The sequence below is a fragment of the Mustelus asterias genome, chromosome 3, assembly GCF_964213995.1.
Source record: "Mustelus asterias chromosome 3, sMusAst1.hap1.1, whole genome shotgun sequence".
NCBI lineage: Eukaryota > Metazoa > Chordata > Chondrichthyes > Carcharhiniformes > Triakidae > Mustelus > Mustelus asterias.
The window spans coordinates 15,665,644-15,681,639 of NC_135803.1; the positions used below are offsets into that span (position 1 = coordinate 15,665,644).

General features: G+C 40.2%; 1 protein-coding gene across 2 annotated transcripts in view; it reads right to left on the minus strand.

Annotated features, from left to right (window-relative positions):
• The window catches only part of rnf13 (ring finger protein 13), a 236,351-nt gene that overhangs the window by 71,969 nt on the left and 148,386 nt on the right, over nt 1-15,996 (minus strand). For both annotated transcript variants that reach the window (XM_078205312.1, XM_078205304.1), the window contains 2 exons: nt 11,358-11,448; nt 7,290-7,395 (listed from right to left, as the gene is read on the minus strand). In XM_078205312.1, coding sequence (XP_078061438.1) covers nt 7,290-7,395; nt 11,358-11,448 — 197 coding nt within the window. The remainder of the gene's footprint in view (nt 1-7,289; nt 7,396-11,357; nt 11,449-15,996) is intronic.

Here is a 15,996-nt window from a genome sequence, read left to right on the forward strand (position 1 = left end):
TTGGGGGATTTTGCATACAAGACTAGTACTGGATAGGATGACAGCAGAACTTTGTACGAGTTGGGAGCCTTTGAGGTGCAATGGTGATTTCAGCTGGCTTCGAAATAGGATACAATGCTAAGACATAGAAACAAATGATCTATTCAATTGACTGGACAGGGGGTTAAGAAGTTCGGCTCACAGTAAAAGGCATTAAAGTTATGCAATGCTTGGTCGAGTCTGGTGGACAAATTTAAGAGAGTCTCAAACCTTCAGTGGGAGACAAATAACCACACAAATCTACTGTTCCCACTCCCTCTCCCCTACAAGATGATAAAAATTAATTTCTCATCAACCTGCACAGAAGGCCATATTAGTCGTAGCTTAATAGTACCAATCTTGCTTCAGAGACTTGAGATCTAGGCTGACACTCCAGTGCTGTTCTGAAGCAGTGCTACACTGTTGCAGGTGCTATCTTTCAGATGAAACATTAAACCAAGGCTCCATCTGCCTTCTTGGGTGGAGTAAAAGATCCCAGGGCAGAGAGGAGCAGAGGACTTCTCCATTTTTAAAATCCCTTAACAGCAGGGAGCCCCTAGCAGCCAATGATCCCTCAGCCAAGTTTGCTGAATGCAAATTTGCTGCTGCATTTTCTACATTATAACGATTAGCACCATTCAAAAGTACATAATTGAATGTAGAACACTTTGGGACATCCAAAGGATGAGAAAGGCACTATATAAATGCAACTGATTTTGCTAAACAGGACTTTAAGGAAATCGGAAGTGAAATGGCAAATACTATCTAGAACATAGAAGATAGGAGCAGGACGAGGCCATTTGGCCCTTCGAGCCTGCTCCGCCATTCATTACAATCATGGCTGATTGTCCAACTCAATAGCCTAATCCTGCTTTTTCCCTATAACCTTTGATCCCATTCGCCCCAAGTGCTATATCCAGCCGTCTCTTGATTACATTCAATGTTTTGGCATAAACTACTTCCTGCGGTAATGAATTCCACAGGCTCACCACTCCTTGGGTGAAGAAACGTCTCCTCACCTCCGTCCTAAATGGTCTACCCTGAATCCTCAGACTGTGACCTCTAGTTCTGGACTCCCCCATCATCGGGAACATTCTCCCTGCATCTATCCTGTCTAGACCTGTTAGAATTTTATAAGTCTCTATGAGATTCCCCCCTCGTTTGTCTGAAATCCAGCAAAAACAATCCTAACCTGGTCAATCTCTCCTCATACATCAGTCCCGCTATTCCTGGAATCAGCCTGATAAACCTTTGCTGCACTCCGAGAGCAAGAACATCCTTCCTCAGAAAAGGAGACGAATACTCTAGCTGTGGCCTCACCAAGGCCCTGTATAATTGCAACAACACATCCCTGCTCCTGTACTCGAAACCTCTCACAATGAAGGCCAACATGCCATTTGCTTTCTTTACCGCCTGCTGCACCTGCATGCTTACCTTCAGTGACTGGTGCACAAGGACACCCAGGTCCCGCTGCACACTCCCCTCTTCCAATTTACAGCCATTCAGGTAATAATCTGTTTTCTTGTTTTTGCTTCCAAAGTGAATAACCTCACACTTATCCAAATTATACTGCATCTGCCATTGATTAGCCCACTCACCCAACCTGTCCAGATCATTCTGCAGGTCTCTGCATCCTCGTCACAGTTCACTCTCCCACCCATCTCGCCAAATAAATCTAAATATTGTCACAACTCTCAATTTCCATATTTTATGCGATTGAAGATAAAGATAGACTGGGCACAGACATTGTGTCAACACTTTTCTCCTAAACCTTGATCCTGACCTATAGGAGAAAACCAGATATGATTTACGGAGATCCAAAGATGCTAAAAGATAGTACCGGACCAAGCTAGAATCCCAGACTAGCCACATGGACTCCCGCCGACTATGGCAAAGTCTGCAAGACATGACAGGCTACAAGATGAAGACAGGTAAAATTGCTGGCTCCAATGCATCCCTCCCGATGAGCTCAATGCATTCTATGCCCGTTTTGAGCAACAGGTCAGCGAGAGCACGCCCTCCATCCCGGAAGCCTCGGACGAACCTGTATCCGAGTTCACCATTGCCAATATCAGAGCAGCCTTCTCAAAAGTCAACCATGGAAAGCTTCTGGCCCAGATGGGATACCCGGATGAGCACTCTCTCCTTTCCTTCCCTATGTACGGTATGCTTTGCTTGTATAGCGCGCAGGAAACAATACTTTTGATTCGATTTATTATTGTCACATGTATTAGTATAGTAATTAGTATAGAAAAGTATTCACTTTATACTAATACATGTGACAATAATAAATCAAATCGAATCAAACCTTGATACCAGGAAGTTGGTCAATGATTGAGGAGTTCTGCTGTCAATTCTCTTGTTTATGGAAATGGAGAGAGAGAGAGAGACACGAGCTGGCAAGTGATCAAGCAGAAAACCCTGGGCAGTGAGTGAGTTTAAGGAAGACATAATCACAATACTTACTGGAACAGAGCTTCATGCTACTGCAACAGGAAGAAATTTTACACAAAATGTCTGCTTCCAGGTTGCTTCTAACCAACATTTACAAATTATGAGAACAGGAACAAGAGATGACTGTCACCAGCAAACAACGATTTAAAACATTCAGGCTCAGGCAGCAACTTTTAAGAACCTGAATAAACATCATAAGACAGGAAATAATTTTGCACAGTTAATAAGTCATTTGACTTTCTTTGGCCTAAACATTGATCAACTCCTGTATTATTTCCATGAAAAGGTCAGCTCAGCTATTAGTACCATCAGTTTTGCATAGGATTCCTCTAGTGAGCACTTCAAGCCAGCATTTTCAAGCTGGAAATGCCATTACACAGCTTAAATACATTTTAGCTGTACTAACCTTTTCATATACCAAGGCAATATGTCTAACTATTATGCAGGTCTTCCTGAATAGTTATACCAGCACCAATGACACTAATGCATTCTAAGCTTTAATTTTTTTTATAGAAGATTCTTTTTGGATATATAGGAAGTGAAATTACATAGCTGAGAGAGTACATGGGAATGTGATGAAACAAGCCAAGAAGACTGCAATATCTGAATATTTTAAAAGGGTTACCTTCATAGGAAAAAACCTGATAGGATTGTGCACTGTTCTACAGAATTGCCCATAAGAATTCCTGATCCTAGCTAGTCATTTGGGAAGTGTCAGATGGAAACTAAGGGAACAAAAATCAGTGGCTAAGTCACTGACATCCCTCAATTACTCCTCTTAGCTGCAAGCTATAGAGCAACACTGATAGGTCAGTTGCCCATTCTTTGGGTCAGATGCTGGTGTACAAAGATCCCTAGCAGGGGAAATGAACTTGGGGTAATCCTAAATTTAATTAACTTAACTGACTTGAAATTTAATTAATTTAATTGATTTAATGAAGGTTATCATCTTGGACATTCATAATCTTTATTTTAAAATGAGGGATGCTAAGTAATGGCATTTTTGAGGAGGAGGAAATCTAGTGTAAAAGTTCTTGCAAAGCTCCATTAGAAATAGTTACTGATTTATGCAGAAAATCTAAATTTGATTTCCAACTCCTTGAATTTAATTAAGCCAAAAGTGAACATCCTCAAAATAGGTAAAATAAATCTTAAAACGTGTTTATTTTGATCGATGATGACACTATTAAATGAGGTCTGGATGAAGCCTAATTAAAATTTGAAATCCTGGTCTGCAACTCCCTTGGAGAGGCGATCAGCTTGCCACTCCTTCGCGATTTATCCGCTTAAAACAGAAAGCGCCCCCTCTCACCCGACCTCCCTGATTCAGACTGGGAGAGACTGAAGAAGCAAAGCGTGTCCCCGGCTCCACGGTGAAGTGTAAAAGGAGCAGAATGGAGGAGGACACACCCCTTTTTACAGCACTGGCTGCCGTAAAGCAGCCGGGGGGTGGGGAGGAGAAGGGGGGCAGGAGAAGAGGGGCAGGGCTTGGTCTGGTTTTAAAATAGTTACTCTGACGTTAGATGTTCTTCTTTTCCCTTCTAAATCTTTCAGGATAACTATGAGTGTAAAACTGGCAGAACCACCCAGTAAGGGATTTAAATCACTTTGTTGGATGGTTCCCAGCTCAGTGCAATTGTCCAGGGAACAATTGCCGTGTAAACCCTTACATGGCGACTCCTAAGAGGGATTTCCCCAAATCCAAGGAGCCAGGTAGTTGAGGCCCACCGTTTCAATGAAAAAACGGAAATTTCTTTGCTAAAGACAGATTTCAAAAATTCATGATTAAATTCAAACTGTTGTTAAACCAGGAAAAAAAACTGAAAATTAAAACTCAGCTCGGGATTCTTATCTTTCACACCCCCCCAACCCAAAAACATTATAAATATCTCCCACTTTCTATGCCTTTTAGCTTTGACAAAGGGTCATCTGGACTCGAAACGTCAGCTCTTTTCTCTCCTTACAGATGCTGCCAGACCTGCTGAGATTTTCCAGCATTTTCTCTTTTGGTTTCAGGATTTTACAGCATTTAAATTGTAACAGCCAACCCGTTAAATGGTCAACGAATTCCAAAACCTGGCAATTATGGAGCCAAAATAAGAGGCTCCAATGAACAATTGGCACTGGTCCAAGTTTCTTTTAAATCAGATATCAAAAATCTCCCTTTATAAAGATGTTTATTAGATACAGAATTGTGGATTCCTGCATGTAACTATAATTTACCCAGTGATGTGCATAGACATCATATATAGATTAATAAATCATCTGAACCCACTGATTGGGTTATTACCTGTTAATCATATCCAGGTTTTCATTCTTCCATGGATATACCTACATAAGTAATCTAATCAAAAAGTGCAGACCTTTATAAGAATAAATGGGTACGAGAGAATGATTACAAGTGTATAGCCTAAACAAGCGCTACAAATCAAATCAACAGCCAAAGGAACAAAGACTTATCTGTTTACAACAGTTATCTGAATGTTGAGATTAGACCATCAGATCCTCTGGCTCAGAGTACCAAGAGACACAAAATAAGTAATCACTGTTCTTTTAGACGATACATTGAGGCTCCAATTGTGCCTCTTCAGGTGGACCTGGAATACTTTGTCACTTAATAAAAAGCCGATGACTCCACCCGATGTCTCCGGTATCCTTCAGCCAATACAGCCATTGCTGTTTGTGGCAGGAACTTTAGATGTGCTACTGTGACTGCCGTTCAGTGGTTCATTGGCTGTAAAGCACTTTGGTATATTCCAAGTTTGCGAACAGCACCAGACAAATGCAAGTCTTTTTTGTTCCATTCTAGAATCCAAGTTCACTCTGGGTCAGAACAATGGAACTGAAGCCTCTACTTATTGATGGCTGTTAGGGATCCTAAATATAACAGCTGGGATTGTGCAGTTAAAATTAGATCAAAACTCTGCGTCCACTGTCAATACAATTGTTAAGCTTACAGCAACTTCTGGCCTTTGCAGGCGTGAAGTTAAATGCAGAAGTTGTCATGACTGATCCCTTGCGTCTCACAGGCCACTCTCATTCAAATGGATTTGGTGACAATCACTAGTGAGGTTCACACATATGGAATTCAGCTAGACAGGCTATATCAGATCAGAATGCTGACCACTGAACTGTTATTTGCCAATACAGGTGAGAGAACGAGACAATTAGCTTAGAAGCAAGTAAAGTCGAGAAAAAAATTCAGTCAAACACTCTGAATGCATAACAAAGTAAATGAATACATTTCGCAAGCTTTTGAAGTGATTACATTCCCAGAACAGTGCAACTATAAATTAGCAGAGAAATAAAACCGAGTGTGAGCCACCTGGTGGAGATAATCATACACTGCAGTATTATGAAATTGGGTGGGACTAATTGGATAGACCCAAAAGAGCACAGATACTGTAGGCTGAAAAGCCCCCGTCAGTGCTGTGTCATAATGTTGTGTTGTTGAAGATCCCAGTTGATGAAATTTTTAGAAATTATTCCATTTAATGTGAATCTCCATTTTTACACTATTGGTCTTGCTGTAAAAACCCTTGAAAAAGTCACACCTTGCCGACTGATGTGTAACTGGGTTTTTAATGGGGTACCAAGATCATTATAATTACTAAACAACTTCTCCGGCCTTGAAAAACTAACTTCATGTTCATGAAATCTCCAACTTCTCATGATAAAAATATCCAAGTTTAATTTTCCTAACGTTTTTGATATTTCAGGTTCTACCTTCATCCCAAGTGTCGGTCCCAATCTTTATTTCATTGTCTGTAAAATGGCTAACCATTGGGCTTGTACTCCTTGGTTTGCTGTCTGCAAAAATTCTTCAGTGATGGGCTTGCTTGGCCAGATTGACAGTACCACCTTTTCTGGACTTTAGAGATCGCCCCTTGATTGTCGTCACAATTAAAGGTGAAATCCACGCCCCAAAGATCTCGCGATCTGCGTGGGTGGTTTTCTTTAAGTTCAACAGCAAGTGCTAGTGCTTTGCTGCTGACTGCAAAATCCGATTCAAAATCTTCACATTATTCATCGAGATTCTAGAGGGAACAAGTCCACAGCGCAAAACTTTACATGAGGTTAATATTCTTCTTTCAGTTCTATTCAAATTGGCCCTGACAATAGATGATTTGCAAAACCATTTATACACTATACTGATGGTGTTAAATGGAAGGTTGGTAATTATTTCACATCCACGGTTTAACAAGAAGTACTTAATGTGGGGCGGGATTTTCTGCGCAAGCATGTGTTTCGCGGCAGCGGAGGTGGCCCTTCATTGGCCGGTGGCTTGATCTTTTGGACCTGTCACAGGGTTTCCCGTTGAATCTACCCCTTGTTGCTGGGAAGCCCGCGGTAGGGGTTTGCTGTCGGTGGGATCAGAAGATCATGCCAGTGTGAACGGCTGGAAAATACCAGCCATTGCACAGAAGGATTATAACTGGCACTGCATTTAACGTTGTTACTGGTTACACAAATGAAAAATGGCGAATCTGAACTTTCAAGTTCCCAATTCTGTCTTGACACAACATACTTTTCCTTTAAAACTGAAAAAACATGTACAAATAGGGAGTTTGAAACCTGCTTAGGTGAAGTAGACACATACTATGTTAACAGCTTTGCCACCAATATCTAGGCGCAATGGGATTAATTATTCCCGTGGTACGGGTGAGGCTATCACAGGCAGCAATCCCAAGTAGGTACGGGTATAAGTTATCCATTATAGTACACAATCAAAACACAGCTTAAGCTCTGCAACATCTTAATCGTATGGTATTTTCACAATGCAGTAATTATCCATTTAAGTATAAATTAGTACATACCATAAAAACAGCAATCAGGATTAAACAGATTCCGACTATGATGAGGAATGGAATTAGATAGTACTCCAATGGAAGGCTAAAATCGGGTAGAATCACTACATGGCCACTGTGGAGAAGCAAAATAACAAAGAATGTTTGCAGATAGTTACGAAAGCGTAATTGATGGCCATCAAAGCACAATTCCAGAAATGCTGCTAGAATACACATAACAACAATGTTCATCATATTGGTTCGATTACATGGTTATATTAGCTGTGATGTAGGCATCACAGGTTGACACGTAACAGTTGTGCAAAAAAAGGAAGCCCAGATTGTATAAATTGATGTTTATGAACTACGGCCATTGTGACCATTTGGCTTGATGCAACAAGGTGGTGAACATGTAGCAGTATCATGACTGATGTCATGGTGACTACACTGGAGTCAGACTGTGATGTAATTGTGATAGCCCAGCACCTAAAACCTGCAAACACAAATTGTGATTCACCTTTCAAATTTGGGAGTTTTATTGGCATTTGTTTCGAAAGCAATCATAACTTCACCCGATTGCAAACAAAAGCTCCAAAGTTGCTTTCTCGACAGATTTTCAGATCAGTATTCAAATTTTACTTTTCTTTTTTTTAAATAAATGGCCCGGGGCAATAATGGAGACAGAAACCAGTGTGTTTACAACAAGGAAGAATAGAAAACTTGAGCAAATGAAAAATCAGCTGGTTTCAGCCCTATTTTAGTGGTGTTGGTTAACATATCCTTGAATGGGATGTTCAAATGCTGAGCCATTGACTTCAGAATTCACCACTTTCTGATGAATTCTGTTAGACTGCAGTGTATTGAAATTGTGGCATTTGATGGTTGATCAGCAGCATCTTTTTGAATAACCAAATTCATTGATTTTGCTGGCCAGATCCACTTCAGTTATTGCCACAGTGCTGTTCAATGTCAGGCCATCCCGATTAAAATGGAATGGTTGAGAGTCATGCACCAATGCTATGAGAGTGGCCAACTAACAATCCACTCTACTGTTCTAACTTGCTGTGCTGCAATAAGAAAACCACAATCATGCAGGAAAAGTGGCACATTTAACCTTCTAATTGTTCCAACATTTGCTCATATTTGACTGCAATTGTTTATGCATTTATTCAATTAGCAGGCTTTTTAATGTTAGTTATTTTGGGCAAATCTAGAACATCCAACCAAAAAATCTGGAATTAAGAATCTACTGATCGCCATGAAACCATTGTCGATTGTCGGAAAAACCCATCTGGTTCACTAATGTCCTTTAGGGACGGGAATCTGCCGCCCTTAATCGTTCTGGTCTACATGTGACTCCAGAGCCACAGCAATGTGGTTGACTCTCAACTACCCTCCAAGAGGCAACTAGGATTGGGCAATAAATGCTGGCCAGCCGGCAACGTCCATGTCCCATGAATGAATAAAAAAAATCCAACCATACTTTATTAATGTCTGCCAATCAATGTAGACTCCAAGTTTCACCTTTACTTTAAAGGGTTAGGGTTTAGAAAAAAAGCTTTTGGCCATTTGATGCAAAGACAGTCAAGCCTCCAATCAACAGCAATTTATGTACCAGCTCAGTTTTCTCCTCAAATAAAAAGCAAGCCAGGAAATGGTTTAGTAATGTGTATTTCAACAAAGTGTTATTATTACATGGTTCATATGAAATCAATGGGTGCAGCATCTTGCTAAAATAAAATGCAGTCTATTTAATACTGCTGTGGCTTTCCAAGCCCAGATACCATCAATCCTGTTCCTCCAACAAGTAAGTGCACAAGGGAAAAAAGTTTTTAAATCTGGTCAGCAGCTTCAGGTGCTGTGCTGCATCAGGAATTTTTGTTCTTCATCCCTTTGAATTTTATAGCAGCTGACATCAATGAACTTTACACATAAATATTTATATCAGACACACAAACAGATTTCTGCAATAAGTAATTATTTCTGCAACATTCATATTAGTTTACCATGCTGTACAAATGTCGTCTTAATTTTCATTTCATTGTTAATAGTTTATTAATAAACGCAACATTTATAACTCCATCTGCTTAATTATATAACGTCTAATTGCTATTATTTAAAATCGTGACGAGTTTAGAGTAAATACAGAGTAGCTGTTTCCAATGGTTGAAGGACTAACTAGAGGGCACAGGATTAAGGTAATTGGCAAAAGAAACTGAAGCGACATAAGGAAAAATATTTTTTACACGATATGATGATCAGCCATGATCAAGATGAGTGGCAGAGCAGGCTCAAAGGACTGAATGGCCTACTCCTGATTCTATTTTCTATGGTGAATCTGTGGAATTCACTGCACAGAAAATAGTTGAGAATATGGGGGGGGGGGGGGGGGGGGGGCGGAATCAGGATATTGAATTCAATGACCAGATATGATCAAAATGAATGGCAGAGAAGGCTCGAAGGGCCGAATGGCCTACTGCTGCATCTAGTTTCTATGGGCCAACTCTCCTGTACTGTAAATGTCCTTTCGGAATTTACAGGGATTTTAAAAGATGGAACGACTCTTTCTGGAATTTCCTTTGTCTATGGGCCAGTGGATGGGGCGAATACATACTGCTGGCTAAGGAGCAGAAGATGCCAATGGCAATTTCCAATTTTCATTCCATATAATAACCCCAAAAGGCTTGTTTCCAGTCAGAACTAATACTCAACTCAGAGTGACCATATTATTCCATGATAGAAATAATTAATATTTATTTCCAGTGTTGAGAAAGAGTTTGAGCATTCTTCATAGCCACCCATCTATTGTGGAAGGTCTCCTTTGCTTTGAGGTTTGATAAACTGGTTGGAGATAAATATTTGCGCCCCTGTTTTTCTGCTGTTCCCCGCAGCTTCCCTGCCTCTCACGAACTACTTCCTGCTCATTAAATTTTTTAAAAATCTCTATTAAAATTGGTATGAGATGCACTTAACCTCCTTTTAGACATACCATCTGCTAGCAAGAATCAGTACTGCCTACTGTATTTCAATTCTGGAATAAGTTGAGTTCAGTTCATTTCTATGAAGTTCCAGGCTCTGATATGCGTTTACTATCAATGCAAATATTCATATGCACCAATCTTTTAGCTGCATAACACTTCATCCTGATTAGCAAAACATAGGACTTGGGGCAGGAGGAGCAGGAGAAGGCCATTCAGCCTTTGAGCCTGCTTTGCCATTCTCTTTTCAGAGTTTGCCACCTTATCTAACAGCCCTGTCATGCCTATCTAATTTAGTCCCACTCCTGTAGTTCTTTCCCATGAACCTGCAATTCTCTTCAAGTACATGTCCAATTGAAAGTTTCTATGGGATATGATTCCACCTCCCTCGCAGATAGGGGTCAGTAAGGTCTGGAATGTAGTGTGTGTGAAGAAATTTCAACTAATTTCCCCATCTGTCCTTTTTCCAATTATTTTTAATCTATGACTCCCGGCCATCATTTGTTGCTGGAGAACAAAATAATCCTCCCGATCTGTTTCAAAATATCTCATAACTTTGAATATCCCATATTCCTTAACTTTCTCTTTTCCTCATTTGTTCATGGGACGCAGGCATTGCCAGTATTTATTGCCTAAAGACAGCAACTGTAGAGAAAGCTAAGGAAGCATTGTAATTAAGACTGAAGGTTCGATTTTAAAGACTCAAGTCACACTGCCCCACCACCTCACTTCGCTATAATCAAGAAAGGTTTAATGGATTTGACCCATAGTGCAGGCCACCATAACTGAGACAATATGGGGGAAAATGTGGCTGTAATTAGATGATACCGAGTTGGAGGTACAAAGCCTACAGATTGCAGTTTTGAATTTTAAAGAATGGGACAGCACAGGAGAGAAAGCAATGCTCCTTTATTCCTGTATGATGCAGAGAGGAGGAAACACAACAGCAAAGAATGCTGTTACAACGGAGGGAGATATGACTTAACTTTTCAAGAAGGTATAAAACTAGCTATTTGGAATGGGAAGACCTTTCTAAACTTAGTTTAAAGTCTTAGTTTAAAAATCGCAGACCAAATTATGGTGAAAGGACTGAACAAAAATTAATGTATGTACTACTTACCCTCTTAAATAGCTAAATTCTTCCATAAGGTATTTAGCTGACGCTTCCCCGATAAACACAGATGGAATGGTGATTTGTTTAAAAATATCAACTGTAAAACAGAATGACATTGTGTGAAATTCAGCATTACAAGCAAATTTTCTGATGCATAAATTAGAATAATTCAAGCACTTCTCAACCTCTAAAGGTCTCTTCAGGACTCCTTCGCATCAACACTCACTGCGAGACAGCTTAGGCATGTTGACAGACACGACAAACACCTTCCCAAATGGGAAAGTAGTACCTCCCACTGCAGTTAAAATAACACATCCCAGAAAACAGCCACTTTAAAATTTTAACAAATGAACTCATTCCGATTGCAAAATCCAGTCGTACAAATACATAAATGCTCTTAATACCTGCACCTAATAAAAGCAAAAGCAATGGGGATCATGAACTTCCTCCATTCTCTGAGAAACAAAGCTGGCTTTTGTTTGATTTTGGTTCCAAGATATAGATTAGAGCAAAAGTATCAGTTGTTTAATAAAGATATTTCCTCCTCCCAAGAATGCGATGATTAAAGATTCATAAGTTACAGGTGCAAGTCTGGATTTCTTTTCAAAAAGTTTCATTTGGTTGTGCTGTATTATTGATGTATGTTATCATTTTAATTAATTAATTAGCAATCTGTGTGTCGATAGCTGCACTACTGTGCCTGGAGTGGTATACGGACACCTCGATGTAATTCAGGTATAGAACTGTTTTATAGAATATGCACCCTCGTGGCACTATTTAATGGTCTATCAATTTTGATTTCTTAACTTGCGATTAGGGTGAACATAAAATCACTTCATATTAGTTTTGCCAAAAGGCAAGAAATCCTCCCTCATCATGATCAACATTCACCACACAAGCAAAATTTACAGAGCGTTCATCTCATGGCTGTTTGCAGGAGTTCATTGTGCAAAGGTTACACTGCAGGTGAGTGCAACAGCTTATGATTATACTCTCGATGTTGGTTGTCAAGTGATCTGATATGCCTCGAGGACAACATGCAAGACGTTAAGTGAATTAGATTTATTTCTTTGAGCTGTTGCCTTGGACTATATTCTGGTATACATGTTTTAAAATGTTGTAGAAAAATGTGAGGTGTAACAAAATTTATGATGGTAATCATGTCAGGTTATGAAATGAAGTCAAGAGAATCCTTAGATCTTTATCACGTACTTCAAGGAAATTCTTCAAAAATAAAATGATGGAAAATTAGAAATATCATAAATATTTTAAAAAGATACACACTGCTGACGGAGATTAAATTGGAAAGTATAGTTCTATTTACATTGATTTGCTAACAACTCTTGTTTTTAAGTGGAACTGTGTCACCTGATGACTTGTAATACTTCAGTGGTTGCCAGGTGAGTTTTAGAATTCATATTGAAACTACAAAGAAACTCCCAAGGGTTGTGAACGAAGCCCAGTCCATCACGCAAACCAACCTCCCGTCCACTGACTCTGTCTACACTTACTGCTGCCTCGGAAAAGCAGCCAGCATAATTAAGGATCCTATGCACCCCGGACATACTCTCTTCCACCTTCTTCCGTCGGGAAAAAGATGCAAAAGTCTGAGAACATGTACTAACCAATTCAAGAATAGTTTCTTCTCTGCTGCCTTCAGACTTTTGAATGGATCTACCATATAGTAAGTTGATCTTTCTCTATACCCTATCTGTGCCTGCAATATTATATTTTGTACCCTGTCCTTTTCTTCTCCCCTATGTACTCTATGAACAGTATGGTATAGATGTTTTAAAATGTTGTAGTAAAGTATGAGATGTAACAACATTTATGATGGTAATCATGTCAGGTCATGGAATGAAACCAAGGGAATCCTTTGATACTTATCATGTTCTTCAAGGAAATTCTTCAAAAATAAAATGATGGAAAATTAGAAATATCAAATATTCAAAAAAGATACACGCTGCTGACAGAGACGAAGTTGGAAAGTTAATTATAGTCACATGTATTGGGATAGAGTGAAAAGTATTGTTTCTTGCGCACTATACAGTATGTTTTAAAATAATTTTGTTTTTGAAAAGTTTCCTTGAAGGACATGCTAAATATCTCAAAATTCTTTGGCTTCATTCCATGACCGAGAACACAGAACATAGAACATCACAGCGCAGTACAGGCCCTTCGGCCCTCGATGTTGCGCCGACCAGTGGAACCAATCTAAAGCCCCTCTAATCTACACTATTCCAATATCATCCATATGTTTATCCAATAACCATTTGAATGCTCTTAATGTTGACGAATCCACTACTACTGCAGGCAGGGCATTCCACACCCTTACTACTCTCTGAGTAAAGAACCTACCTCTAACATCTGTCCTATACCTCTCACCCCTCAATTTAAAGCTATGTCCCCTCGTGCTAGCCATCACCATCCGAGGAAAAAGGCTCTCACTATCCACCCTATCTAATCCTCTGATCATCTTGTATGCCTCTATTAAGTCACCTCTTAACCTTCTTCTCTCTAACGAAAACAACCTCAAACCCCTCAGCCTTTCCTCATACGATTTTCCCACCATACCAGGCAACATCCTGGTAAATCTCCTCTGCACCCTTTCCAACACTTCCACATCTTTCCTATAATGCGGCGGCCAGAACTGTACGCAATACTCCAAATGCGGCCGCACCAGAGTTTTGTACAGTTGCAGCATGACCTCCTGGCTCCGAAACTCAATCCCTCTACCAATAAAAGCTAACACACCGTACACCTTCTTAACAACCCGATCAACCTGGGTGCCAACTTTCAGGGATCTATGCACATGGACACCCAGATCCCTCTGTTCATCCACACTACCAAGTATCTTACCATTAGCCCAGTACTCTGTATTCCTGTTACTCCTTCCAAAGTGAATCACCTCACACTTTTTCCACATTAAACTCCATTTGCCACCTTTCAGCCCAGCTCTGCAGCTTATCTATGTCCCTCTGTAACCTGCCACTTCCCTCCGCACTGTCTACAGCTCCACAGACTTTAGTATCATCCGCAAATTTACTAATCCATCCTTCCACACCCTCATCCAGGTCATTAATAAAAATGACAAACAGCAGTGGCCCTAAAACAGATCCTTGCAGTACACCACTAGTAACTGAACTCCAGGATGAATATTTCTCATCAACCACCGCCCTTTGTTTTCTTACAGCTAGTCAATTCCTGATCCAAACCACTAAATCACCCTCAATCCCATGTGTCCGTATTTTCTGCAAAAGCTTACCGTGGGGAACCTTATCAAACGCTTTGCTGAAATCCATATGCACCACATCAACCGCTTTACCCTCATCCACCTCTTTGGTCACCTTCTCAAAGAACTCAATAAGGTTTGTGAGGCACGACCTACAACCTGACATGACCTACATCCTGACACGATTGCCATCATAAATTTTGTTACATCTCATATACTTTTCTACAACATTTTAAAACATGCTGTATAGCGCAGAAGAAACAATACGTCCCAATATATGTGACAATAATAAATCAAATCAAATTGGTATTGTCGTGACTGCTGTGGAGATTGCGCTCGTACAGATAATACCATGGTGGACCTCTTTTGGAGAACTGAGGTGACAAGCCATGCAGACACATTGAAGCTTACAAAAGTGCTGCATAATGGATCAGAGCAACAGAGCCTGTTGGTGTTTGGTGGGATTGAAGACTGAAAGTTGATATGTGGAGGAGTAGGATTTTCCCTGAGAAGGAAGCCACTCTTTGGGATGGAGCAGTAAAGGAAGGCTGCAAGGACAAAGCCTCGACTTAAAAAAAAAATTCTAATTCACAATAGCTACTGACGTCACAACACCTTAACCGCTGTTAGTGGCTAATGAAGTTCCTACTTTAATACGATATTTCACACAATCATGTTATCAATAGAATGTGTGAAGGAAGAGCTGTGAAATACTTATTTATATTTCACTGGTGAGAATGATCGCATTACTCATGACCACATATATAAAATCCCAGGCTGAGCTGGAGAATTGGTGCTACATGCTACCTTACTTCCAACCCACTCTCCCAGAGAATTCAGGATCATACTCCTACTCATGCATCCATCATGTAGTTTGACAAAAAAAAATTCCCAGTTATGTTATTTCAGTGAGCAAAACAATTTCTCCCCTATTAAAAACTTCACATGATGACAGGGGCGGCACGGTGACACAGTGGTTAGATCTGCTGCCTCACAGCGCCAGGGACCTGGGTTCGATTCCCGACTTGGGTCACTGTCTGTGTTTGCACATTCTCCCCGTGTCTGCGTGGATTTCCTCCGGTGCTCCGGTTTCCTCCCACAGGTTAGGTGGATTGGCCATGTTAAATTGTCCCTTAGTGTCAGAGGGACTAGCTAGGGTAAATGCATGGGGTTATGGTGACAGGGCCTGGGTGGGATTGTGATTGGTGCAGACTCGATGGGCCGAATGGCCTCCTTTCACACTAGGATTCTATGGATTCTATGACTTTTTCCACCTCAAAGCAATTATAATTCATTTTAAAGGCATGTTGTCAGTTAACTTAAATGTAGTCATATGTTTTAAACAATGGTATAAAAATGTTTTCAATTCTCCACCTCATTAACTTTGTTGTACAGCCACATGGGCTGATATGG